The sequence below is a fragment of the Halichoerus grypus genome, chromosome 2, assembly GCF_964656455.1.
Source record: "Halichoerus grypus chromosome 2, mHalGry1.hap1.1, whole genome shotgun sequence".
Classification (NCBI taxonomy): Eukaryota; Metazoa; Chordata; class Mammalia; order Carnivora; family Phocidae; genus Halichoerus; species Halichoerus grypus.
Genome location: NC_135713.1, coordinates 191,650,824 through 191,677,330, shown reverse-complemented (window position 1 = coordinate 191,677,330; position 26,507 = coordinate 191,650,824). Strand labels below are relative to the sequence as shown.

At 51.7% G+C, this 26,507-nt stretch overlaps 1 protein-coding gene and 1 long non-coding RNA gene across 6 annotated transcripts; one reads left to right on the top strand and one right to left on the bottom strand.

Moving 5' to 3' along the window:
• Nucleotides 1–74: 74 nt before the first annotated feature.
• Nucleotides 75–26,507, top strand: DCAKD (dephospho-CoA kinase domain containing). Of its 5 annotated transcripts, none has more exons than XM_036116811.2 (5): nucleotides 75–280; nucleotides 17,865–18,088; nucleotides 18,465–18,668; nucleotides 22,089–22,176; nucleotides 25,186–26,507. In XM_036116811.2, the coding sequence occupies exons 2-5, from the start codon at nucleotides 17,977–17,979 to the stop codon at nucleotides 25,475–25,477; spliced, it is 696 nt and encodes a 231-aa protein (XP_035972704.1). In that variant the 5' UTR covers nucleotides 75–280; nucleotides 17,865–17,976; the 3' UTR covers nucleotides 25,478–26,507. The 5 variants fall into 5 exon arrangements, with proteins under 5 accessions (XP_035972704.1, XP_035972702.1, XP_077921962.1 ...); XM_036116809.2 differs by having other exon boundaries at nucleotides 17,861–18,088; XM_078065836.1 differs by having other exon boundaries at nucleotides 76–236; nucleotides 17,861–18,088.
• Nucleotides 12,571–15,134, bottom strand: LOC144380866 (uncharacterized). The gene is made up of 2 exons (XR_013445122.1): nucleotides 14,825–15,134; nucleotides 12,571–14,319 (listed from the first exon to the last, which is right to left on the bottom strand). It is a non-coding gene; the product is annotated as an uncharacterized LOC144380866 (long non-coding RNA).

Genomic DNA, 26,507 nt, shown 5'->3' with positions numbered 1-26,507 from the left:
CATACAGGGAGGCTGTCCTGGATGGGGGGGCCCCCCCGCACTACCCGGAAGTACTGGGCGTTCAGCCGCGTTTTGAGAAAAGAAGGGCCCCAGGGTTGGCGGGGCCGACGCTCCGCGACCGGGCGGCCGCGTGGCATGCTGGGAATTGTAGTTCGATGCTTGCTTAGGGTTTCGGGATGAAGCGCCAAAATCCAAGGTTTGACCTCAGCCTGCCCTTGCCAGTGCCTCGGCCACAGGTGAGCCGTTATTGGCTGCCGTTAAGGACCGTTACCATATCCGGGTAAGTAATGAGGCCTGAGGCCTGCGGGTGCTACCCACCGGGACCCCGAATGCGTCAGGCCTTCTTGGAGAGCCTTTGCTGTAAGAAGCCAGGTTGGCTCCTGGCCGCCTTTCCTTGGGGACTCTAGGCGGCACTTGGTCGTCAGGAGTTCGAGGCCTCTTGAGAGGCGGTAGGTTGTGGTGTGCGGAGCACTGATCCTTAGCCGGGAGACCTGACTGCTCGGTCCGGCTTTGCCGCTTCTTGGTCTCCAGCTACAGGTCTCCACGAAACTCCTACAGTGTCCCTAGGATTCTCCACATCCACTTTTTAATGAGCACTTATATGCCAGAGTCTGGGGTAAGGCTTTTCGTATATCTCATTTAATCCTCTCAACAAGCCGAGAAGATGCGTTGTATTATTATTCCCCTTTGGCACAGACGAAGAAACGTGGCCCAGATTGGGTGGTAAATCGGGCAGTCACAAAGCAAGTAGGTGGCAAAATCAGTGTACAAATTTGGATCTGTCGGCCCTTCGTCCCTCTGAGTTCTTTATCACTGCAGAAGTCCCACTGTCTACTTCATCCACCCAAGGAAATCAGTTATTAGAAAGTAATGGTGTCATCTTAACCTAGTTTTAGCATTGACTGAATGCTTCAATCCCTTGGGTCTCACCCCTGTGTTTGAGTAATTGCACCTGAGGCTTGAGGCCAGCGCCTGAAGACATGGTTCCCATTTCTAGAGATTTCCCATTCAGGTTGGACTGTGGGTTGTACAGCAAGGACATGTTCTTATCCTCAGAGAGCTCCATGGCCGAAAAAAGGAATAATCTTTGCCATTGGGAAACCCTCAACGTGGAAAGAGGGAGAAAGTGGGAAGAAACACTTTGCATCTGACTCAGGGAAACAAAACAAAAAAGAGCTAAATATTGTCAATTAGTTTTTCTCAGTGGCAGGCTTAGAAGTAAATATGATCCGAAACAGCAGATAATCCCCAATCATTTATATCTGATTTTAGAAGGGAAGGACACCCACTCAGACTGAGCGCTGTCACCCACACTCATCTCTCCAGGACCAAGAGTGCTGTCAGTATGATGTCTTCTTTGCAGCTGCGGGCCAGAAGAAGATGTCAGAGATAATCGTAATAAAGCCTTACATGTGTTAGGTGGACTTAATTTCTAGATGTTTCACTTGTTGTAGCTCATGTGACCTTGTAAAGTAGGTAGGGAAGGGGACTTGAAGAAAATTGAGCTTGCCCAAAAAAAAAAAAAAAAAAATCACAACGATACCTAGTAGCAGAACCAGAACCCACATCTGATATTCTAATTCCCAACCCTGTATTTTCTTTTCTCACAGACATGCAGAGGTTGAACAAAAGCTAATGAAGCAATGACCAGGGCAGAGTGATTGTAGGGTCCACTGTGGAACCTGCCATTCTTGCAATTCAAAGCTTAGAAAGACACTGCCTTGTATTTTACTGCAAACTGAGCAGTTTTTGCTCAGTGGAGAGCCTTTCTGGGATGTAGACAGGCAATGTGACTGTCATGTCCAAGCTCAGAATGCAAGTACCAGTCCAAAGTTCTGGAATCCAGCACCTCTGAGAATTTCAGAGTTCAAAGGCACCTGAAAGGCACTTATTCCCCGCCCCCCCCCCCCCGCCACCCCTTAGGCTCTTTCAAGTTAGAATGCTCACTTAGATTTTGTAGAATCCGTTATTTCTCTGTAATAAAATTTAAATGTTATGGTTTTAAAAAGAAATTGAGTATATGTGATACTTTTTAAAAATGACCACTGAAAACTGAATATTGCCACATGTGATTTTGGAATGTAAGTTTACCTTCGAGTTTATTGTCACATTGGGACAGAATGATCCCCAAGAGCAGTACAGTGTAGAGTTTCCTAAATTGGGTCTGTGATAGTTTCTTGGGATTCCAAGAGTTCTCATATTTGTTCCTCCCCACCCCCCTACCCTGTAACAGAGAGCCTTCCACCTTCAGACAGTTCTTATTGGTCGAAAGTTGGCCAAGTTCTGCCTTACGGAGTTACGTGGAAGCATATAATCCTGTGTCCCTCTATATAATTGTTAACATATTCTTCAATTAATATCTGGTTCCCTAAAATTCTTTTTTCCAAGGTAAACATTCCCAGCTTCCTGAGTGCCTCATCACATTAAAATAGCAGGATTCTCCCATCTAGTTCTGCTGGCTCTTTCTATCCTTACCATTCTGGCTGAAGCATTCTACAAAGGCAGTGAGGTACAGCAGAACCCAAAGGGTGGCTGAGGAATGTGCCTGTGAAACTGCAGATTCTGGAGTTTACTTCTACTGTGGATACCTCTGTTATCCCTTCACAGCTGTTACTGGAGACAGTAGAATATAGTGATTAAGAGAACACGCTTCAGAGTCTAACTCCCTGGGTTCTAAATTCTGGTTCTACCTCTGCCTGATGAGTGACCTTAGGCAAGTCACTTAACCTCTCTGAGCCTTAGTGTCCTCACTTAAAAAATGAGACAATGAAGGCAAAACACTTAGTAAAGTGTCTGAGACAGTCAGTGCCTAATAAATTATTTCCCTTCCCAGGAAGTCAGCATTCCCTGTGATAATCAAAGAAAAACTTTCTCACAATGTCCATCACAGATCAAGGCCCTTGCTGTACTCCCAGCATGTCAGAGATCCATTTCTTCTAATGGGCCTAGGAAAGCATGAGCTAAGTTGTGGTTCATTTATTCAACACGTTGGAGCACTCACCACATGCCAGGCTCTATGGCAGGAACTAGAGAACGAGGGATAGAACAACACAGTTGTCCCCATGCCGGCTTTACTCTACACGTTGGCAGCTACACAGACTGACCATTATGGTACAGTGTGTGAGAGAGTGGGAACACCAGATGTAGCAGGACCCTGGAAGCCCCCTTAGCCTGGGGAAAGAGGTTCTGGACAAAAAGATGGCTGAGCTGAGTTTTCAAAGGGGAACCAGACAAATGGGGTGGGGGGTGGGGGAGTCCAGCTGCCTGAGAGTGGGGTGCTGTTGAGGTCCTGCAGCAAGAATTATATGAGCCTTTTGGAGGTTGAGACGAGAGAGGCAGGCAGGAGTCGACCAGGAAGGGATGTCGAGGCCATGCTGAGGGGGTTGGGCTTTATCCTGAAGACTCTTGGAAGCTGCTGGAAAGGTTTTTAGCTGGGGAAAGAGATGATGACATTTTTGTTGTTGAAAGATCATACTAGGCAGCAGCCTGGCTGTCCTAAGGAAGAGAGTTTTTCTCCTCTGAAGAACAGGGCTAGTGTGCTCAATTGTGAATAAGGGACAGGGAGATGGTCTTTAGCAGTTTCCTGTCTCCCCTGGAGCTCACTTTCAGGAAGGGTACCCTTCCTTCCTATGACAGCGTCTGACACATGGGTCTGGAACGCAGTGGGTCCAGCCTTCTGTGGCTTAAATCTGTGGAATTTAAGAGTGTGCTGGCTATTCCCTGCTAGAAGGCACTTACAGTGAAGTTGGGAAAAACCAGGTGCAATTTGAAAAAATAACACGGCCTGACTGGGTATGATTAAATGAGCTAAAGAGAGAGGTTAACTGCAGTTCAGGGTGGGGCAGGGGGTGCAGATCTTTGGGGCAGCATTGTTAGAAAGGGCTTCCTGGAGAAAGCAGACTTTGAACTTGGCCTTGGAGGCAACTTAAGTGCCAGATCCTCCATTATAATTTCTGGGGGCCGTGTGGACCCCCCCCCCCCCGAGCTGGAATCACAGCTGCAGTTTTACTTTTTTTTGTTTGTGTGGTTATACAGTTTGCAACCATTTTCTCCCACAAGACCCTGTATTCTGTGAAGGCAGAGAATACGTTGGATTTTCCTCACCTCTGTATCCTTTGGACCAGCACAGAGTGGGCCCTCAATTAACACTTGTTGGATTATTTAATGTGTGAATGAATGAATAGTGAGAAAGAAGGGTTACAGGGAAAGGGCAGAGGCAGGAACACGCAGTATGGTGACCCATTGTGTTTGTTGGTGACCCATAGCGTTTATTGCTCACAAAATGTGCTAGCACACTGTTTCTTTGATCCCCACCATCAACTGTCTCTGATGCTGTGTAATGAGCAGGGCAGATGTTACTCCCCTTATTACAATGAGAACACAAGAAGTTCAATGATTAGTCCGAAGTTTCACTGCTACTTAGTATGAATTCAGACTCAAACCTGGTGTTTTAACACAAAGTCTGGTGCAGTAACTAAATCACTTTCCTTCTTGGCCTTTCCCAAGGGAGAACATATGGTGAGACATATGGTGAGGCACATGTCTAGAGGGGTGATCGGGGCCAGGTCACAGAAGGCCTTAAGTTTCAGGCTAAGAAGTTTGGACTTTATCTTCCAGCTGGTGACAACCTATGGGAGGTTTTTTTTTTGTTTTTTTTTTGAAGCTGTTTAATAAAGGATAAATATTAATGGTATTTGTAAGGTACGGTATAAATTTAATTGCATATTAATATTTATCTAAAATAAACATACAGAAAGTAAATTTAATTTTAAGAACCAAGAGTCAAAGACCCAGGAGTCAAAGGAGTCATCTCTCTCGGACTTAGAGTGTTGTTCATCAAACAACTTGAAGCAGCACCATATTCCATGTATCGTGCTTAATGCCAAGGACACAGAGGTGACTGAGATGCAGGTCATTGTCAGGATGAAACGAGACCGTGTAAGCAGCCAGAGCCAGTTTATTATTGCTATCCTGAGTAAAAGAGGATATGTGTTTGAGCCGAAAAAATCCTTGATGGCATCCCCTCCAAACTGCCAAGGTAGAGCTTCAGTTCCAAGGATGTACCTGGGTCGAAGGCCCTGCAGCATCCTTCAGCCTTTCCTCTGGGATCATCCCAGCAGAGATGCAGAGCGGAGTCGCAGATGCTGTTGGCCCACTGGACCACAAGGACACCTACTTAAAAGACAAGGCCCCTGCCTGTACACCAATGCTCACAATACCATAAGGCAGTGTCTGGGAAAAGCAGGATCATCTGCAGGGGTTTCCTAACAATATGCCCCAAGAAGAGCTTGATTATTTGAGAGAGGGGAAGGTATATTCCTCTCCCTGTCATTGCCATGGCAGCCAGGGTTACTGATGGGAATATCCCTCTGATGTGTCAGGAGTAGGGAAAAGGTTGAGAACCACAAAGCTAGGTTATCTGTAAATTGTTTGATGCAAGAAGGAAACCGGGCCATTAGATCTGGCTTTATGGAATAGGAATTGGAATCGTTCTGCATGATCCCACAGATAAGAACTAGGGGAGATACTGTATTACCTAAGGAAAAACTTTCTTACTTTTAGGACTAGATTTCAAATTTGGACAGCATGAAGCTCTCTTGAAAAACAGTTCCCTGACATTGGGCATGGCCAAGATTAGACCCCAGAGGTGATGTAGAGGAGATTCAAACACTGGATTGGTGTTTGGACCAAATGTGCCCTTTGATCAAGATGCAAGCCTATTTATTGGGTGATAGCAGCCGGTGCTGTTGACATTAAGAGGAAAGGTTTCAGGGACTGGAGTGGTCAGAGAAAGATATTGAATTACTTCATTCTTCAATGTATCAGATCCCTACTGTGGTGGGCACTGTTCTAGGCACTGGGGATATTTGTGGTGAACATAGACAAGATTCCTACTTTAAAGGAAGCAGAAAGCAGAGGTCCAGTTTAGGGAAAGGAAGCAGGGTAATTAAGGACCACCTATTATATGTGAGACACCATTAGGTATTTTTATGTATTTCTAATGCTTTCAACAAACAGCATAGTAGTGATTATCCCCACTTTAATAGCGGAGACAGGGTGAGAGGCTAAGTGACTTCCTGGGCTTGCACGGACAGACTGAGCTCTACAGCCAACTGACACTGTAAGGCAGCAAACGGATCAACCTCTGAAAATCAGTTTCCTCTTGTGTGGAATGGGGACGGTGGCAGTATCCACCTGTGAAAATTCAATGAGTGCCACACTACAGAGTGCTCTTAGGACCTGGCGGGTTGAAGGCGCGCAGTTACGTGCCGTAGCCATCGCCAGGGGCTGCACAGCTAGAGATGGCCAAGGCCTGAGCTTGGAGCTAGGACTTTCCGGGTCTTTTTTTTTTCCCCTCGGCGTGGGAGGGCTCTGGCTCCGAAGAGGCAACAACCCCGTGCTGCCCACCATGCCCAGCGCGCGGGCACTGCGCGCCTTCCCCGCCCACCCTTTCGCCGGCCGGACGTCCGGTCCGCGTGCGCGCGCTCGCGAGGCCCCGCCTTGCCCGCCGGGAGCCAGTAAGCGCCGCTGAGATTGGGCGAGCGGCGACGGCCCAGGCCGGGTCAGAGGCCTCGGGTACGTAGCGCGCCGCGCGGGCGGGCGGAAATAGCCGGACCCGGCTGGGGCTTGGTGGGGGGGGGCGCCCCGGGGCTGCTCTGTCCCAGAGGGCTGGGTCTACCCCGGAGGCTCCGAGGCCCCGCGTCCCGGCGCCGGGCCTGGCTCTGGGCGCTTCGAGCCCCGCCCGAGGCGCACCGGTTGTGCTGCGCGATGGGGTGGGCAGTGCGCGCCTTGTTTTTTTCAAACCTCGGCTCCAATTTGTTGAGCACATACTGTGTAGCAGCCCCTGGGTCAAATGCTTTGGCATCCATGGCTCATTGCCTTGACAGCAACCCTACTAAGCAAGGTGTTATTTTCCCTGTTTTACAGCTGCGGAAACGGAGAAAGGTTTACAGCTAGAATTGTGGCAGAATGTGGTTTCAAACCGAGGTTCAGTCCAAAGTCAAAATGCTTCAGAACGTTGTGGTCAGATCTATTTTATTTTTGTTTTTGCTTTTTTTTTTAAAGGGAGAGAGAATTTTTTTTTTTTAAGACTTTATTTATTTATTTGACAGAGAGAGACACAGCGAGAGAGGGAACACAAGCAGGGGGAGTGGGAGAGGGAGAAGCAGGCTTCTGCAGAGCAGGGAGCCCGATGTGGGGCTCCATCCCAGGATCCTGGGACAATGACCTAAGCCAGAGGCAGACGCTTAACGACTGAGCCACCCAGGCGCCCCTGATCTATTTTATTTTTGAATCCGGCGTCTGCTCTTTCCAGTTTTGTGAACTTGCATACGTTTCCGACTCCCAGTTTGCTCATCTGGAAAACGGGAATGATACCTATTTCATAGGGTGGATTAAAACTGCTTCGCTGGGTACTGCTGTTTTGCTGAGTGATCATCTCAGACAAGGCTTTGCCTCCACTTTACTTTTCCCCAGGAGGCTGGACTGGTTATAAAGTTTTAGGGAAGACACCCCCCCCCCCGCCCCCCACCAGGCCTGGGTGGCAGCATGAGATTCCCACTCATCCACTAGTAAAGAGAGCGGCCTGGCCCCCTACTTTTCTTCTTTCCCCAGTTTCCCAAATGGAGACATTGGTACCTCTGTCGTTGAGTTTGCTTATGAAGTTTTATTTCTCCCTTAGTTATGGGAAAATTATCACCCGAATGAACCTTGACATTAAGTCCTAATTTTAAAGATGAGGAAACGGAAGCCTTTGAATAAAGGTTTTGGGGGGGGGGGGTTGGGGGGAGGGTGATGGCTGATTTTACCAGAATAAATCAGATGGATTTGGCGGGGTGCTGACCTAGGTCTTGGGCAATGCTGGAGTTCTGACTGATGAATAGAAAGTAGGCAGGCGGGTTGGGGTGGTTTTCTTTTCGCAGGGCCATAAATTCCCACCGGATCCTCTTCTGTCTTGTGCAAGGTCTGAATCTGTCCTCCTGAGTAATACGGTTAAAGGGTTCAGATCCTTTCTTGGTGCCTTGCCTTAGGAGAAAAGATTAGGGCTGGTAACTGAAGGCAGGCAAGCAGTGAACTTTGGTTTGTTTTGAAAACTACCCACTGGCACGTTTTCAGATAGCTAAAAATTTTCTCTTGACATTTTCAAAGGAGATGATTTCTGGTTAATTGTAAATATTAGACACTTTAAAAATGCAACTGTTATATCAGGCATGTAAATCTGCAATGGAATCTCAATACCATAGTGATTTGATTTCCCTTATCCTTTGAAAAAAAATATACAAACCAGTTTAACCTTTGAAATTTTACATTGCTATTTTTCCTCCAACTTATATTTCTACCTAATTTCCTCCCCAGAATCTTTTTCTAGTATGATACATTTTATGCTTGAAAGCCTTTGGTTTGTCGTCCTACGTCTCTGCAACAAATAACAAAAAAATTAAAACTAAAACATTTTTGAAAATTGTCTTGGGGTCATAATATTAAACAATTTTTCTTGGATTGAGTTTTTATAATTGCAAAATATACAATTGATCAAAACACCTGGTTTTGATCAATTGTCAAACATAAGTTTTATTTGAAATGCTTCTCTTAATACGCTAAGTGGAACTTTTTAAAGTTCATGTGTGTATCGTGTATATTTGCTAGAATGAGCAGAACTTTTATTTGTGGCCATAAGCACTGAAAAAGTTGGTTCATGTAAATAAATACGTAGGACTTGAAGACATTTTGTTGTGGTAATATTACTCAGTTCTTTGAACACCCTCCGAGTTATGGCCAAAAAAAAATCACAGTGATCTGTCATTGAAATCAATTAATAATGACCTGCCAGCAGACAGTTCTTTTAGGTCCTCCTTGAACTTTATTGAAGGCAAAGGTTTGGAAACCACCTGACTCAGCAGGAGCATTTGTTACGCAGTCACTGTAGGCAGGCACATCCTCGGCATGAATACTGATGTTTCCAAGTGCCCCTTGGTGGTGCCAGGGGAATTTTGCACTAGGGACAGTGCACCTTAGTAAGATTTTGGCATGGGTGGGTAGTTTTGCCTTTCTTTGAAACCTGGGAGATGGGGCAGGGTAAACGAAGACCTGGGAAAGGAGAGGATGCAGGCATGTTCCAAAGCTGGTCTGTTCCCATTGGTAGAGGCAGTGGGCATTGAGTGGGAAATGTACTCCTACTACACTGTGCCTTTGTGCCCCTTGGAATATCTTCAAGTATGCCCCAGGTGTCCTGGAACTACCATGCACAAATATCTAACTTCTTTTAGCTTTCATTTCCTCACCTTTAGAATGGGCATAAACCAAAGAACTGACTTACTTCACTGTGTGGTTGTGCTGATCAAACGGAATGAGGGATGTCGCTGGCACATGGTGTTCAAATGGTGGGCGGCTACTCTTTTTTTTTTTTTAGATTTTATTTATTTATTCATGAGAGAGAGAGGGAGAGAAAAGCAGAGGTGGAGGGAGAAGCAGGCTCCCCGTGGAGCAGGAAGCCCGATGCAGGACTCGATCCCAGGACCCTGGGATCACGACCCGAGCCGAAGGCAGACACTTAACCGACTGAGCCACCCAGGCGCCCACACTCTTTTTTTTTTTTTTTTTAAAGATTTTATTTATTTATTTTAGCGTGCAAGTGCAAGTGGGGGTGCAGTGGGGAAGGGAAAGGAAGAGGGAAAGAGCCTCAAGCAGACTCTGTAGACTCAGCACTGAGCTGCGAGCATCCCCCTCCCACACACACGCACGCAGGGCTCCATCCCACGACCCTGAGACCATGGCCCCAGCTGAAACCAAGAGTCGGCTGGCCACTTAACCGACTGAGCCACCCAGGTGGGGCGGCTCCTCTTATATCCTGCCTGTTGGAAACCTCGCCTTCCTAGGCACTCTCTGTCTCCGTTTCCTCATCTGTGACTCCAAGATATTGTCAGCCCAGAAATGTAGGGATAGGAAGTGATGTGGAAAAGGTTTTGTTGTTCTCATAGTAGGTTTTCTGAAACAGATATGCTGTTATTTTAAGAGTTAATTTTGAGGGGCCCTTGGGTGGCTCTAGTCGGTTAAGTGTCTGACCTCAGCTCAGGTCATGATCTCAGGGTCCTGGCATCGAGCCCTGTGTTGAGCTTCCTGCTGTTGAGCCCTGCATCGGGCTCTGTGCTCAGCGGGGAGTCTGCTTCTCCCTCCCCCAGCTCATTTGCATGTTCTCTCTCTCTCTCTCTCTCTCTCTCTCAAATAAAATCTTTAAAAATAATAAAAAATAAAACAGTGTTAAGTTCCTCCTTACCTATGAGCTGGACATTTTTCTGCATGCTTTATGTATTCATTCAACAGATGTTTTTGGGGGCCTTCTATTTGTCAGGCCCTGTTTTCAGCACCTTGGATACACTAGTGCCCAGATTCTGGGGAGAGGCAGATTACAATAGATGAACATGTGGATATGTAATACGTTGGTAGTGATAAGTTAGTAAGTGCTATGAAGAAAAGTGGAACAGTGAGGAGACTAGAGAGTGAAATGAGGGTGCTGTTTTATATATTCAGGACAGTCTTCGAAAGGGTGATGGTCAGGCAGAGGAGGGTGTAAGCCATGCAGCCCTCTGGGGGGAGAGCTTTCCATGTGGAAGGAACAGTATATCCACAGACCCAAGGTGGGAGTATGCTCGACATAGTCAAGGAGCAGCAAGGCGACCAGTGTGTCTGGAGGGCTGAGATCAAGGGGGAGGTGATAGGAGATGCTGGGAACAGAGATGCCTGCGTCCATCGTGAAGCCCCTGTAGGACCCTGTAAGGACTTGGCTTGTGCTCTACATGAGAGGAACTATTGGAGGATTTTGAGCAAAGGGGTGAAATGATTGGACTTGCATTTTTAAGGGCTCATACTAGCTGGTATATCATGAGCAGACGGTTGGGGAGCAAAAGGCAACAAGAAAATCGCTCAGAGGCGACTGCAGTAATCCAGGAGCAAGACGGTGGTAGAAGGACCTAGCGGTGTCTCCCTGAGTTGTGAAGGTAGGGGGGAGCACAGCCAGCAGGGGGCGCTAGTGGGTAGGATGAAGATTGTGAGCGAGGAGCCAGGAGGACACCAAAGTTTTTGGCCTGAGCAATTGAGAGGGTGGAGGATGCCCTTTGGGGAAGTGGAGTAGATTGCAATGACTGTGACATGTCACACACTGAGTTGGGGAAGAGGAGGTGGCCATGACGTGTCACCTCCTTCAATCCTGACAAAACCCAGGAGTCGTCATTATTAATCACATTTTATACGCAAGGAACTAAGCCCACAATGCTGAAGTTGCCCAAGGCCACAGAGCTAGTTAAGGGACAGAGCTGAGATCCCATCTGAGGTCCCTGTGACTCTGAAGCCCCTGAGAGTTGGCATTCCCTGTGATCCTTCCTCTGCCTAAGCACCAGTATAGTATTCCAGTGCAAACAGCCTCCCTGGCCACCCCTAAAAGCTCCCTGCACTGATGGGTTATGCTTGGAGAGTGCTCGAGGAGAGTGACCTGTTCCCTCCCCTTCCCTTGGTATTGGCAGGGGAGAAGGGAGACAGGGACTTACCACCAGCACCTTCTCTTGGGGCTCCCTCCAGGTAATTGGCAGCTTAGAGGAGGTACTGACTTAATAGGCTTAGCAGATGAGAACTTGGACTGAGGTTTAAACGGCAGCCTCTCCCCAATAATGAAAGATTAGGAGTGGGGAAACCATAGATAAAAATAGCACGTACTAGTTAACTGGAAAACAATATATTTTTGCAACCACTGGTTACATGAGAAAATAATTGGGTCCCAAGGCAGGGAATGACTCGTTTTCATGAATGATTATATTGATCATTGGAGCAAAATGGATACATCCTCTTTGGAAAGCAGTTGGAAGGAGAAGCGTCTGGCGGGTCATGCATGCCCAGTGTGAAATCCTGGGAGGCTGCAGGAGGAGGAGGAAGGGAAGCTGCAAGCTAATGAGGGAGCCAGGTCCTGGCCCCCCCAGCACAGGCAGGTTGGGGCTGTTGATTGGGAGATGCAAAGCAACAGAACTTGCTTCCAAGTTAAGTCCTGAGCTCTCCCAAGGGAGGAAAGAAAGAGTGTCCATTCAGGTATCAGTTTCTTATTCTGCTTAACCCATGGGGTGTTTTGTTTGTTTCCCTTTTTTTCCCCCAGGAGGGATATACTATCCTCAGGCAGCATGTTCTCATGGAAAAGAGAGCAGGCTGGGAGGTTGGTTCCAGCCTCCCCCTTGCCACTGACAGGAGAATGTGACCCCAAGTATTTTCTCTCCCCTTCCCTAGTCATGGACTCATTCAGTTGTTCATTCTATAAAGAGCTTTCAAACACTTTCTCATAACTAAGAGGGAGCATTGGTGAGTGCTTGGCATAAATGTATGCTAGGCACTTAGAATGAAACACTTTATATGTATGAACTCTTTTACTCTTCACAGCGACTCAGAGTACGTGCCATTAGCTTCACAGATGAAGAAACCAAGTCAACGAAAGGTTAAGTAACGTGACCAGTATCACTCATCTGGTACATGATGGATAGACATTGGGCACTAAGCTAGATGCCACAGACAAAGGGTTGCAAATGACACAGCTCGTGGCCTCGTGGAGCTTATTTTATTTAACACGTTGAAAACAGTCACACAAGATGGGTACAGGGAAGGAAAAGAATGGCGCAGAGAGAGGTCAGGGACCTGATTTGAGTTGGGGGATGGACAAGGCTGCTCTGAGTGGAGCTGTGATGTGCCTTCTTGCTGCTTTCAGGCCCTCACTTAGACCTCCCTGGTCCTGATTTAAGATGATGACCCCTGGGGCGCCTGGGTGGCTCAGTCGGTTAAGCGTCTTGACTCTTGGTTTCAGCTCAGGTCATGATCTCGGGGTCATGAGATCGAGCCCCGCGTTGGGCTCTGTGCTCAGTGTGGAGTCTGCTTGAGATTCTCTGCCTCTCCCACTGCCCCTTCCCCCCACTCATGCGCATGCTCTAAGAAATAAATAAAATCTTAAAGACATTGACCCCCATTGCTCTTGATATGCTCCCCACCTAACATCACCATACATATTGTGAGTTTATTGTTTCCGCCCTTGCCCCACCCCCCTACCTCCCACAGTAGAGTGTAGGCTTTGCTTGGAGGGGGCAGGCACTCTTGTTTTGAGCAGGGCCTGGTGCCGGATTGGCTGAAGGAATGAATGCAGAATAAACCTAGGGGAGTTAGCTAGGAAGTGAGCGTGGTGGCAGGGGGAGCAGCGTAGTACATGGAGGCTCTGAGGTGGGAAAGAGCCTGAATATTCAGGGACAGAAAGCAGGTGTGCAAGGTTGGACCAGGTTCCTTGACTGGGGGGTGGGGGGGCAGAGGGGTCGAAGGTGGGGAGGTTACATGGGGCCCAGAGGCTTCTGTGAGAGGCTAGGAGGATAGGAGAGGGAAGGAGGCAGCGAGGGTTTTAAGCAGGGGAGTGACATGATCAGAAGTCCACTTGAAGCCCTGACCCTGGCCATTTTGGGAGAAGCCAGGCAGGGGCTGGAGGGTGGAGTCAAGAGGCCACTGGACAGGTCTGGGTGCAGGGGATGGGACTTAGGTTTGTAGGGTGGGCCTGGTGGAGTCGGAACTAGGACAGACAGCAATGGGCAGCAGGGTTTTGTGTCTGGAGACCCATGAAGCAGCCTACTCTCATTTTTCCCTAAGAAACACTGCCAGAAAAGATTCCAAGAGAGACTTTTCTTTTTAAGATTTTATTTTTAAGTAATCTCTACACCCAACATGGGGCTCAAACTCACAACCCTGAGACCAAGAATTGCATGCTCCACTGACAAATCTAGCCAGGCGCCCCAAGACCATTCTTCCTTGAATGTTTTTTCTTCATCTTCTCTGGGCTGTTGGTGCCCAAGAGGTAAAAAATGAAAGGCAGTTTGGGGAAGCTCAACGAGAGGGACCCCCCCCCCCCGCCATTTACAGAGCACAGTGGAATTCGCTCCTCACTTCATGGACTACAGACCCCACCTCTGCGACTCAGGTCTCAACCCTTTTCTTCACACCCTGCTGTCTTTCCCCTGACAGGGAGAGTGAGGGAGAAGAAAGGATTTGGATGTGGCTCCCCTGGGATTGGAGGCCCACCTTGGCAGATGCAGACAGGCCTGGGATCATTTCCCAGAATCCAGCTTCCATTTCTCTTGTGCTGGGCATTTGCTTTTCTCTGTTACCATGGGACTCGGTGTCTCCTTCCTCCTCCAGCCAAGCTGGCTCTGGGAACAGCTTTTGGTATTGAGGAGGAGGATTCCCAGGCCACCAGCAGTCTCGTCATTCATTGGTCTCCCAGGCGAACATCTCCGGACAGCTCTGTGAAGTGCCACACTACAAAAGGGAGGAAGAAAGCCCCAGTTAGCATCAGCCCCTCGCTCACAGGTGTGGAGACTGAGGGTCAGACAGGGGCAGGCATTTGGGGGATCAGCTTTTTGTCATTTATGGAGCACTTACCACCCTGAGCCAGGCTGGTGAGAAGGCTCCCACTGTCACACAGTTTTATGGCAGAATGCAGAGAGACTGGGACCCAGGCTTCTTGACTTACAGTCTACAACCTTCCATTTTATTTTAATTTTTTTTAAGATTTTATTTCTTTATTTGACAGAGAGAGAGCGAGTACAAGCAGGGGGAGCAGCAGAAGCAGAGGGAGAAGCAGACTCCCTGCTGAGCAAGGAGCCCGATGCGGGACTCGATCCCAGCACCCTGGGATCATGACATGAGCCGAAGGCAGACGCTCAATGGACTGAGCCACCCAGGCGCCCCTAACCTTCCATTTTAGCAGCGGTTTTGGTGCCGCGCTGGCTGGGACAGTAGGGTGGAGCCCGGGTTTCTGTACCTTTTCTGACGTTTTGTAGGGGATTCAGCTCAGGGCCAGGTTTAGAAGTTGCTGTGAGGTTCCCACTGCCTGCACGTAAATGGCTGTGGGATGAGGGGAAACGAGGACTTCCGAGCCAGCGCAGGAGCGGGGTCGGGAGCACAGGTTACCCGAGGTGCTCACTTCGCCATGGGTCTCCCTGCGAAGGAGCTGCCGCACAGGTCTAGGTGAGTCTTAGGGGCAGTTGGAACCTCAGCCTTCTTTTCCTCCTTGCTATGCCTAGAGCGGACGTGGGCTCCTGCTCGCTGCAGCTGCCTCCCTGGGCAGGGCCGTGAGCAGGCCTGTGAGTGGGTACGCGCACGCGCACACGCACGCACGCACGCACGCACCCTGGCCCGGGGTGAGTCCCGCGTGATTACTCTGGCTCGCCTGTGGCTGCTCTGTTCTTCTTGGCTGCTTTCATGTGTTACTGTCTCTCCGTCCAGTTTTCCTGAGGGGCAGGACCTACGTTTTCCTTTGGTTACCCGAGAGGTCCCCGATGCGGCGCTGCAAGGCACAGAGGAGCTCAGTCCTCAGTCAGCGGAGGAATGAGTTACGGACGGCTTGTTGGACGGGAACAGCTGTTATTTGTCCAGCCCCTTTCAGCCAGGGGCCCCCCCACGGCCTCCCAGGGCATGTGCTTCTCCATCCCCTCGGCCTCCCTGACAGAGGCCAAGCAGCTGTTGGTCTGTTTCCACAGATGGTCGACCGAAGCACAGAGAAGGGTAGACATGCATTAAGTTACCCCAAGAGTCTGGGACAGAGCTGAGCCTGGAATTGACATCTGTGCTCTGGTTGCTGTCCATAAGACCTCACCCCCTGTTCTGCAGAGGGCAAACAACAATATGATCATCTAGAAATCATTTTTCTTTGGTTCTGAATTGATTTGCCTATAGCCATATTCACTGTCCTTATTATCTCTTAGTCTAAGGATAAATTAATTTTTCATTTCCTGAGTATGTTAAGGCGGGAGTCTAGACTCAGAGGTGGGAGCCCTGAATTCATGTCAGGCTCCACTAATAGCTATGACCGTGGGTAAGTCCCTTCCTCTCTGCTCCTTAATCTCCTCACTGTCAATGAAGAGTTAAAGTCGATTCCAAGCCTGTGACTCAGCAGAGCTGCGCCATCGCTAGAAATTCCGATTTAGCGTGTCTCGGGAGGGGTCCTGGTCCTGTGAACGGGCAGGAGTTGAGGTCACATGCTCTGCTGAGCCCCTTCAGCCAAGTCTGGCAAAGTTGGGTGCCCAGGTGATGGTGGCTTGTTTTCAACAGTGAGGGGCCAGGGCCCGGGGGAGAATTGGCCCTTGCCCCTTCCGTCCACCACCGCCTCTTCTCAGGTTCCACTCCCATTCTTCCAGATTGGTCTTCTGCAGAGGAGAGGCAAGCTCACGGCTCAGGGGACAACAGGACAGAGCTGGGATTACAATGTTGTTGCTGGATTTTCCATTTCAAAGCTTCAGCTGAGTGAACAAAAAAAATTTTTTTGACAACTGAACCTTATCCTTAAGTCCTCTCTGTGTCAACTGGAGGGAGACCACCTGGGGGCGACTCCAGGCTCACAGAGGTTGAGGAGAAATGCTTTGCAAATGGTTTAATAATTGAGTTAGATCTCTCCATTTGGATAACGACTCTGGTGGGTATTCTCCTCTCTCCTCCCCTGGCTGCCCTGGGAGAACGAGCCTGGGCAGATTTAAACTTCTGGGTTGGTCGCCCCCACCACCCACATCCGAGCAGCTGCCTCCCCCTGTCACTCGGTGTGTCCTCAGGGGAGGCAAACTCATTTCAGTATAAGCTCAAGCAAAGTGTAATTAGGACAGTAAATCTGCCATTTTACAAAAAAAAAAAAAAGTCCCATGACAGATTTCAAGGTCCTAGAGAAGTGATTTGATGCTGAGGGAGGGATGGGAGAGAACTGGCCTTCAATGTAATTTCTTCCAGCCTGGGAGCAAAGTCCGAGACACGGTAACCCTGTTTACTCCAGAAAATGCAACATGACTTTAAACAAGTCTTTTGTGAGATAGTCGGAGGCTGTAAGAATGGGGACCCTACTTCACAAACGTCTGTTTTAGTCTGCGGGCCTGGCGGTGTGACTTCGGCGCCCGCCTTCCATCCCACATCTCCGTCCTCACTTCCTCTCCTGGACACTCCCCGTGGAAAAGGCAGTGTCCTGAGGGCTTCCGATGCATTTTCTCATTCGGTCTGCAAACAGCCTTAGGAGATAGGTTCCGTCAGCCCCATTTTATGGATGAGAATACTGAGGTCCCGAGGGACAGGCGACTTGTCTAGGGTCACACAGCATCGTGCATGGAGAAACGGGGTCTGCAGAGGCCCCTGCTCCTCAGTCTGAGTGAGCCACACACCCTTGCGCCGGCTCAGCGTTCCCTCCCGCAGCCTGTCCTCCTTCCCTCACATTCCTCCCGGGGAAGATCCACACTCCTCTAAACCTCAGGCCTCCCGGCCCCCGAGCCGCCGCTTCCTCTGGGCTCCCCATCTGGGCCTCTTCTGGTTGAGGAGGGAGGATTCTTCCCAGTCTAGATGAGCCACCCAGACAGTGCTGGTGCTGGGGGCGGTGGGCAGGCAAGACATTCTTCCCCGTGAGCCTCAGTGTCCCCAGACTATAAAGTGAAGGCCAGAGGGGGGCTCTGTGGGCATCTGAAAAGTGCCTTGGATTCACCACACCAGGTGTCCCCTTCCTATGCGAAGTTTGCCTGCAGCGGGGTACTGTTCTTCCAGAAAGCACTCTGCTTAACAGCACCTGACTTTGTTCTGCTTACTCAGCAGTTTGATTGCTAAATTTATACTGTGTTGGTTTGCCTTGTTTGTGAAAGTTTTCTAAAGACTACTGGAGGCCCGTCCGGAAAGAGTTTTCTGTCTTAGGATGGATCCAGAGTTCCCCAAGCTCAGAACTCCTCTCTCCCTGCGCAGGCCGCATCTCCCTTCCATTCCTTCGCCTCCCCCCCCCCCGCCCCCGACCCTGGGTCTTCAGGCCCAACACTCATCAGGCCTGCTGTCATCCCAGGCAGGTCCTTCTGGAATTCCTGGGGCAGGCCATCCCAGCCAGCCACGCGTGCCCTACTCCGGTGATTCCCCGGCTCCTGGTTCAGCATTCTTACTGGCCTCCTCTCTCCTGGGAAGATGTTCCTGGTGGGCCTCACAGGGGGCATTGCCTCGGGCAAGAGCTCGGTGATCCAGGTGTTCCAGCAGCTGGGCTGTGCGGTGATTGATGTTGACGTCATTGCCCGCCATGGTGAGTTGGGAGGGGCAGGTGGTGGGACTGCGCGGCAGCTCCCCTGTACCCCTTTCTGCCATCGTGTCTCACCTTTTTCTAAGTCCTTTCAAGGCCTTGGAGGAGGGGAAGGCTTTCCTGTCTGCCCTGGTCTGATTTCTTGCTCCCTGCCCCCCCCTTTTCTCATCCCTGTCCTTCACCTCACCCTGTGACCCACTCGAGGGGTTCCAAGCGCTCTGCTCTTTTCTTCAACTGCCTTCCCTCCTGTCATTTGGTTTTTGCTCCAACTGAAAGAGGCACCCGTGGGTTCCCCCATCATTTTGCCTTTAGTCATTTGGGGGCCTCCGCCTGGCTTGGAGGCTCTAGAGAGTGACCCAGGCCCCTCCTCATGCCACAGTCGTCCAGCCTGGATACCCCGCCCACCGGCGCATCGTGGAGGCCTTTGGCACCGAGGTCTTGCTGGAGAATGGTGACATCAATCGCAAGGTCCTGGGGGACCTGATCTTTAACCAGCCTGACCGGCGGCATCTGCTCAACACCATCACCCACCCTGAGATCCGCAAGGAAATGATGAAGGAGACCTTCAAGTATTTCCTCCGAGGTAAGACCCAGGGCCTGGGACAGGGGTGAGGCAGAGCCCTCTTCTTCCAGGGCCGGGGCCCTCCCCCTCTGCAGAAAGGTTGGCCAGGGAGAAGGGGAGCTGGCTGGTCCAGCTGTGGAGCTCACACTGTTCCTTTGCACCCCCCACGCAGAGCCTCATGGCAGCCCCAGAGGAGAGGTGCACATGTCCCTCAGCATTTAAAGAGGTTGACAATTGAGTGAGAAGAGACACTTGAGGCTTTTGAGCCACGATCCCCAGGAAGTAAGTTGATTTTTCTAGCAGGGTTGGGAGTAGTAACAGCTGACAAATAATGGAGTCTGGAGACCTGGGTTTCAGCCCTGGCCTCATAGCTTCTAGCTGTGTGACTTTGTCAAGTGAGCCAGCCCCTCTGCGTAGTGAGGCTAATAATGCCAACCTCAAGAAGCTGTTCAGGGGACTGGGTCCGCATCAGTGACTGTGGATTATCACATGGTATAAACCATGGTCAGAGTCAGATTTGGTGCTGGTCGGGCTGCCCGGAAAGTAAGCTTACAGACTGGGCACTGGGGAGGACCCAGAATGGCCAGGGCAGGTGCGGGGCAGGGGCAGGGAGAGGAGTCCTTACTCGGAGGATAGTCCTTTGGGGCAAGGGCTCAGTGGAGAGAGTTAGCCTGGCGTGTGCCGGAACTAAAAGAAGGGACAGGGAAAAGCCGGGGTCTGTGCTTAGTTGGCAAGAACCTTCTGGAGGTTGGCAACCTTTCCCAAGCTATAGCCCCGGTGCCAGCCCTGTTCTTAGGACGCTTTTGGGCCGGGGTGACCTGAGCAGGTGCAGGAGGGGGTGAGTCACCAGAGTGGAGAAGCAGAGGGCAGTGGCTTCAGATCAGGCGGGAGGCCGGCCTGGGGCCCCTGCAGATCTGCCCGCCAGCCTCTGGCATATGTGGCCGCCAGCCCGGGCGTCAGAATGGAAAGCCTGGCTGCTTGTCTCCCCATCATCAGTCACAATGCTGAGACTTTGTTCCTGGAGGGTATTGGGGAGGCTTCTAGGTTTTCTCGTGGCTTTTGCACCGTGATCCTGGCCTTATTTTATCCTCTCATGCATCAAGTTCTCAAGTGGAGTGGGGAGCCTCTCCCCACCCCATCTTCCTCTGCCCTGCACCTCCCTTCAGAAGGAAAGAGAGGACTTGACAGCCATCCACGGTGTTGACCTCTCCCCTCACCCCTTTCCCCTGCTCTGGCCGGGGGCGAGAGGGGGCTCCAGGCATCCTCCCTGCTGGACCAGCTTGTTCTGCATCTCAGGACCTTGCTGCAGACCTTCCTCCCTCTCTCCTCCCTCAAGAAGAGTCTCTGGACTCTTTCTGCCTTTGTCCTGCCTCTCGTGTCTGTGTGAGGACCCCTCCTGGCCCCCACCCAGGAGCGAAGCCTTCTGTCTTTCAGTCCTGCCCTTTCGCGTTCACTCCCTGGCCAGTTGCAAGTACATCTGCAGGGCTTTGAGGCAGCGGAGGCTCTCCCCTTCTGAAATTAAGCAGCGGATAATGTCACCCGCTCCAAAGTTCTCCTGCTGTGTCATCCACCCAGCCTCCCCTCTCCCCAACCACCACCACTTAAATAAAAGCCAGAAAGCTCTTTTCAGCTCGATAAGGTGAAAAATGGGGACGACAGCTGTGGCTTCCACAGTCCCAGTTTTTCCCTGATGAGTATAACAAATACAACTGTCAAAGTTGGTATAATCAAACGTCAGATAAGATCACCAGCTGTTGGGGAGGTCTCTGTGTAGGCAGACGGATGTCTTAATAGAGTCCGGATAGTTTGCAGAGCTTATCAAGCAGGAGGGATGTGACAGCTGAATAGCCCTTTGCCGGTGAACCAAAGAGCTGGCCACGAGCTCCCGAGAGGGGCTGAGGAGAAAGGACAGTGAGGGGACAGGGACGGGTGGGGGCAGAGCAGGAAAGGGAGATAAGAGGCCCAGAGAGGGTCTGGTCTTGGCTTCTGTTCTGAGCTGGGAGGGGAGCGGGGGACCTGGAACTGTGGGGCCACCCTTCTTCCAGGGAACGGTAGTAATAATAACCCTCATTTATGGAGCACTTGGGAGTGTCTGGGTGAGGCGCTGGGAGTGGTTTTCGAGCCTTCGCTCATTTGATCCTTACTGTCTTCCTGGGAGGGAGGTAGCCTTCGCTCACAGATGAGGTTTGTTCAAGGGCCCAAAGTCACATGGTGGGAAAGTGGGGGGCCGTGAACCCAGGCATGTTATCACAGCCCAGTCTCCTAACCCCCTCGTTCAACTGAAGGTTTTTCTGGGGCTTCCCGAGCAGCAGATCCTGGGGAATAGGAACCTCAGTGGCTTGGGTCGTCTGCCCTGTCCCCTGTGCATGTCTCTGACTCTGTGGTGGGAAGTGTTTGCGGTGGGATGCCATCCAAGCCGGGCAGGCATCTCTGGGTGGAGGCAGTGCCCATCCCTTTCCCTCACGGCTCTGGGACCCCTGCCAGCTTTTTACACCTACACAAGGGATCCTGGCCCAAAGAGAACTAGGGAGTGTGGAGCCCGCGGTGTTTGGGGGTGGGCAGCCCCGGGACATGCCCTGTCACTGTGGGTGAGGGTTCCGCCCTTGGCTGGCCTTGGCTTGTATTGGAAGGGCCAGCCAGTGCCTTTTACCACACTGGAGTGACTTATATTTTCTTAGTCATAACCACCCACCACCTCCAGACCAGTCCCTGCGGTCCTTGGCTGGAGGCCTGCCTCCAATGCAGAGAAGCCACCTCTTTCCTTCTGGGGCTACTGCCACTGCCCCCCATATGAGTCTCTCGTGAAGAGTTGGTAGAGATGGCCATGCAGGACTCTTCTTCAGCAGAGAGCCACACTCTTGTTTTTGTTTTTCAGGGTTTTTTGGAGCCAAGATAGGTGAAGGAGGGCAGAAAGGGCCCAGTTCCTCCTGGAAACTTCCCAGTCTCCTCCAACTCTGTGTCATTTCCTTGCTCATAAATACAACCCTTTAGGTTCAAGATCAAGGTAAACTCAACCCTTGGTGCCTGCCCTGCTCACCTCACCAGCTTTGCCTCCCATTGTACGAGGCCTCCACAGCCAGAGCAGTAGAACCTCGCTGCTCCTGATGCTTTGCTGTCCCCCATTCCTGGAACCCCCACCTCCAAACACTCATGTTCAAGTATCAGAAGCCCTACCTGCATTTCAAGGCCAGTACAAATGCCATCCCTCCTGCAAGGTCTTCCCTGATCATCTTGGGCAGAGATGACTCTCTGCAGCATTCTGTTCTGAGTGGCACTGGAGCTGGCTGGCGTTGAGGTGTTGCCTGTCCTCGCAGGATATCCCTTTGCTAGGGAGCTCCCGATGGTAGGGGCCAATGGCTCCAACTCTGTCCCCTAGCCTGGCACACAGTGCTTAGTGTTTGCTTGCAGAATTGAACCGTGGGCTTCCCGTCTTCTTCGCAGGATACCGCTATGTGATTCTGGACATCCCCCTGCTGTTTGAGACCAGGAAGCTGCTCAAGTACATGAAGCACACAGTGGTGGTGTATTGGTGAGTGTGTGTCATGGCCAGGCCTGACCAAGGCTGGAAAGGTGGGCCCCTGGAGTAAAGCAGGTACCTGAGAAATGGCCCACATCGCTTTGCCCTTACCCCACGGGGTGACCAGGAGGCCCTGGGGGTTTGGGTGGCTGTGTCCAAAACCTATAGGAATGACTTCTGTGCCTGACCCAGATATGCCCCCAAGTAGTTGTGGGAAGTGAAGGCCCCCAGGCATCTCTAGTTGCTTGGGAGGGGCTCCCCCTGCTGGCTATTGGGGGCACTTCAGCCCAGATGCCCTGAGCTACCATGTTGTTAATCACGGGAGCCCTTTTCCCTCCTTTAGCACTTCTCACCTTTCCAGACAGCTCCCACATTTATTACTTCACTCAATTTGCCTTTCAGCATGAGGTGTTTAGGGCAGGAGCTGATCCTTCTGAATTACAGAAGAGAAACTCGAGGGGGGAGTTACTTGAGGGGGTGTCCAGGGTCCCCCCTCCCGCCCCCTGCAGCACCTATGAATAGACAATTGCCAGGAGGGAACTGTCAGAGTCCAGCTAAGGAGGGAGCTTTGTTCTCAGAATCCCTCAGGACACACCGCAAACCAGAATCCAGGTTTGGCAAACAGGCAGATCAAACTGTCAGAGAGAATGAGTCACAGTCCCAGTGGGGTGAGAGAGTAGATGAGGCTGCAGGGTGTCTCCACCTCCCAGAAACCTCCTGGCTGCCACCCACAAGTACAGCAGACAGACACAGAGGTGGGCACTTGGCTCTGTGGGTATTTTGGGCACAGGGTGGCTCTCCAGAGACTGGTGCGTGGGAGGTTCCCAGCACCACCGGAGGTGGGGCCTGGAGTGCTCATGCCCTAAGCTTCACCCTGCCCGCCCCCGCAGCTTCCCACCGAGGGCTGCCATGGAAAGCCCAGTCTGAATCTGCTGAGCCTCCTGGAGGGACTCGGGCATCCTCATAGCTGCCCCCCCGGCCCGTGTCTCCCATGGAAACCGTCAGCCTCTCTGGCTTCTTTATTCCCTGTCTGTGAAAGGCTATCAGCAGAGGCCAAGCACACTCCATGAAGACTTTGCCTTGGAGTCTTAATACAATTGGAACTTTGCACCAAAGGATCAGAAAAGGGGCTGAGGGGGAATCCTCTAGCAGAGGTGGTTGTATCTGCAGTCACAGATGACCCAGATGACCCATGCCTGCCCTGCCTTGCTGCACTTCCTTTCCAGCTTTGTCTGTTCGCTAAGAGCAGAGAGCACTGTGGCTCCTGGCGGGTACGCTGGGCTCCGTAGATGGGGCCTGTTCTGCAGGAGACCCTCCAGGCCCGCTCACCAGCCGCAGGAGCCTTTGCCGGAATCCTGGGTGCTGTTCACACCCCGCTTTCAGGCTCAAGAGAGAGGCCAGAGACATGTGAATGAGTGATTATTTGCTTTTCATAAAACGGATCTACACTGGACAAAACTAAAGATCCCCTCATGGATTCCTTTAACTATCAGACTATCCCTGTATCCCTGGTGCATTTGAAATAATATGGGGCATTTACCAAAGTGTGATTATACCAAAATGGGATTATTCACATTTTTGAGAAATTTGCCAATTGCAGAGTAAGTGTTTGGGTAAAAATCCTATTCCCATAAATAGCATCAGTCCTTGAACATATGGGACTCTCTCTGGGCCCCAGAAGGGGCTGTGAGGGAGCTCTGCCTTCACATTCCAGGAAGCCCTGAGCCTAGGCCACACGTTCTGAAGGCTGTGCCCTCACAGATGGCTCTAAGCCACCTCCGTTCACTCAGATTTCCCTAGCCCCAGATTCACAGCGTCCCTAAGATTCAGTCCTTGTTTTTAGCCAGGCAGGGATTGGCCCTGTGACCTTGACAGGACGCTGTCCCCCTAACAAAGGAAACGAGAAGTCAACTTACTTTTCAAACGCCGGTATAGACGCCATCCTTCTACAAAGTCTTCTCTGATTGGCCGGCCAGAAATGATTTTCTGGAGCATTCTGTTCTGAACGGCATTAGAATTGACCAGTGTTCAGGTTGTGTCTGTCCTTGGAAGGTGTGTCTTCACATCCCAGGAGGCCCTCTGGTCTAGCCACACCTAAGAGGAGACCAAACTGTAGTGATCAGACCCTCTCATCTTGCACAGCTGGGAGAGCTCAGGGCTAGTGGCAAAGCAGACAGCCCCCAGATGGCAGAGCCCACTCCCTCTCATTCCCCCTGAGGGGCTCAGGTAGCCACAGAGCTAGAGAGAGGTTAGAGATGACTCCCTTCCAGGAGACAGCCTGGCAGCCTGGGCAGCCAAAGACAAGACAGTCAGTTTCCTGAGGAAGGACCTAGGTGGGAATAGCAGAGTGGGCGAAAGACCTATTCTTTGAATTTCCTTTGGAGTCGGCAGACTGGGTGGTGTTTAGCTTAGCCTGTGATGCTTTGTCCTGTCCCAAGGACCAGATCCAGCTCCCTTGCTCCAAGGGGAAGCACTTGGGGCTGGCCGGTCCCTCTGTGTCAGTGGCATCTCGCAAGGCAGCCGCTGTCTTGGCTCTCAGTGTCCAGGGTGAGAGTGGGAAGGCAAGGACAGGGGTCTCTGTGGTGGCTCAGGAAGCTGTTTTGGACGAAGCAGGCCCAAGCCCCAGGGGAACTACAGGAAGCAGCTGGTTTGCAGGCACAGGCCTTCCAGTAAAGGTCACCCACCCAGGGACTCAGGATGTAGCTGATGCCAGATGACCAGATCTTCCCAGCTTATAACTGGGAAGTCGCAGGCCTAGTGGCAAGGCAGAGAGACCCCAGATGGCAGAGAGCAGTGGCTGCAACGCCCCCCCCGTTGATGCTGAGGGACTTCCGGAGCCCATGGTGCTACTAGGGTCCCCACAAAGTGTGCGATGAGGTGGGAGTAGCTTCCCTCCCTGGCCGTGGCCCCGAAAGAGATTTGAAAGAAGGGACTGCCCGCACCCCCCCCCCCCCGTGACTTGCCCGTGGGAGGGAGGCCGGGGCCTGCAGTGCCTGAGCAGCCCTCCCGGCCCGTCCTCAGTGACCGGGACACACAGCTGGCGCGGCTGATGCAGCGGAACAACCTGAACCGGGAGGACGCAGAGGCCCGGATCGAGGCCCAGCTGCCCCTGAAGGACAAGGCCCGCATGGCCCGCCATGTCCTAGACAACTCGGGGGAGTGGAGCATCACCAGACGCCAGGTGGTCCTCCTGCACGCCGAGCTGGAGCGCTCCCTGGAGTACCTGCCGCTGAGGCTCGGGGTCCTGACAGGTCTGGTGGGCCTTGCCGGCCTCCTGTACCTGCTCACCCGCTACCTCCTGCCCTCCCCCTAGGGGGCGCTCCCGACGCAGGCAGCGCCAGGCCTTGGTCTCCTCAGAGGCTGAAGCAGGTAACAAATGCTTCCTGTTTCCTCCCACGCCCGTCAACACACACACACACACTCTCTCTCTCTCTCTCTCTCTCTCTCTCTCTCTCTCTGACTCTGGGCTGAGCCCGGCACTGCCCCCCTGCTCCCCCCACCCTTCGGAGTGCATCCTGTCTGAGGCAGGGAAACGGCCCGGTCAGTAAACACTCCTCCCCACCTTCCCGAGGGCCCCTCCGTCTGGACCCGCCCGCAGAATGGTGTCCGCGATGCGGCCTGAAAGCCATGGTGGGAAACCGTTGTAAATTTCTTGGGGGTGCCGGCGAGGGACACGGTCTCTGTGGCCGCTGACAGTGTCCAAAACTGGGAGTTCCCTGGGCTTGAACCCTCTCCAAGCACATGCCCCAGCATGACCAAAACCTGCATCCTGGACCAGGGAAATAATTGTGGACCAAGGGCTGCTACCTTCGGACAGGATTCTCGCCTAGGTTGAAGCCCTTGGCCGGGATGCAGTGAGGACTCCCTTGTTGGTAATGCTGTGGCGGGGCCTCTTGTGGGATGACCCACTGCCCCACCTTGGCATTTCTCCAGCCTCCCCCATACCCGCTCCCCACCTGCCACCAGGCTGCCTCCCACTCCGTGTCTTCCTTGCCCTGAACTCTTAGGAGTCCACACGCACGAGGCTGTTTCCTGCCTCTGTGCTTTCGCTGTGCTGTTCCCTCACCTAGAATACCTTTCGTTTTTCTATAGCTGGATAACTCCCAAGCACCATCTGGAGCCCCGGGCTGGGTCAGGTGCTCTGGGAAAGCCCCCTGCCCACCCTGCCCTGCCATGTTTTACTTTAATCCACGGAATTGTAATCAGCCAAAAGCTGGCTGGTCTCTCCTACTAGACTGTAAGCCTTTCGGCGGCCGGGACTGTGTCTTGTTTATCTCCATGTTCCTGGTGCAGAGCCTGACTCGCCATTGGTGCTTAATAAAACAAGGTGTGTTGATCTGAAA

Bases quoted from the DNA above. Each gene is read 5' to 3' on its own strand.
- DCAKD (XM_036116811.2), top strand. From the start codon at position 17,977: ATGTTCCTGGTGGGCCTCACAGGGGGCATTGCCTCGGGCAAGAGCTCG. The intron at 18,669-22,088 runs GTAAGACCCAGG...TCTTCTTCGCAG, and splicing joins CTTCAAGTATTTCCTCCGAG to GATACCGCTATGTGATTCTG. The intron at 22,177-25,185 runs GTGAGTGTGTGT...GCCCGTCCTCAG, and splicing joins CACACAGTGGTGGTGTATTG to TGACCGGGACACACAGCTGG.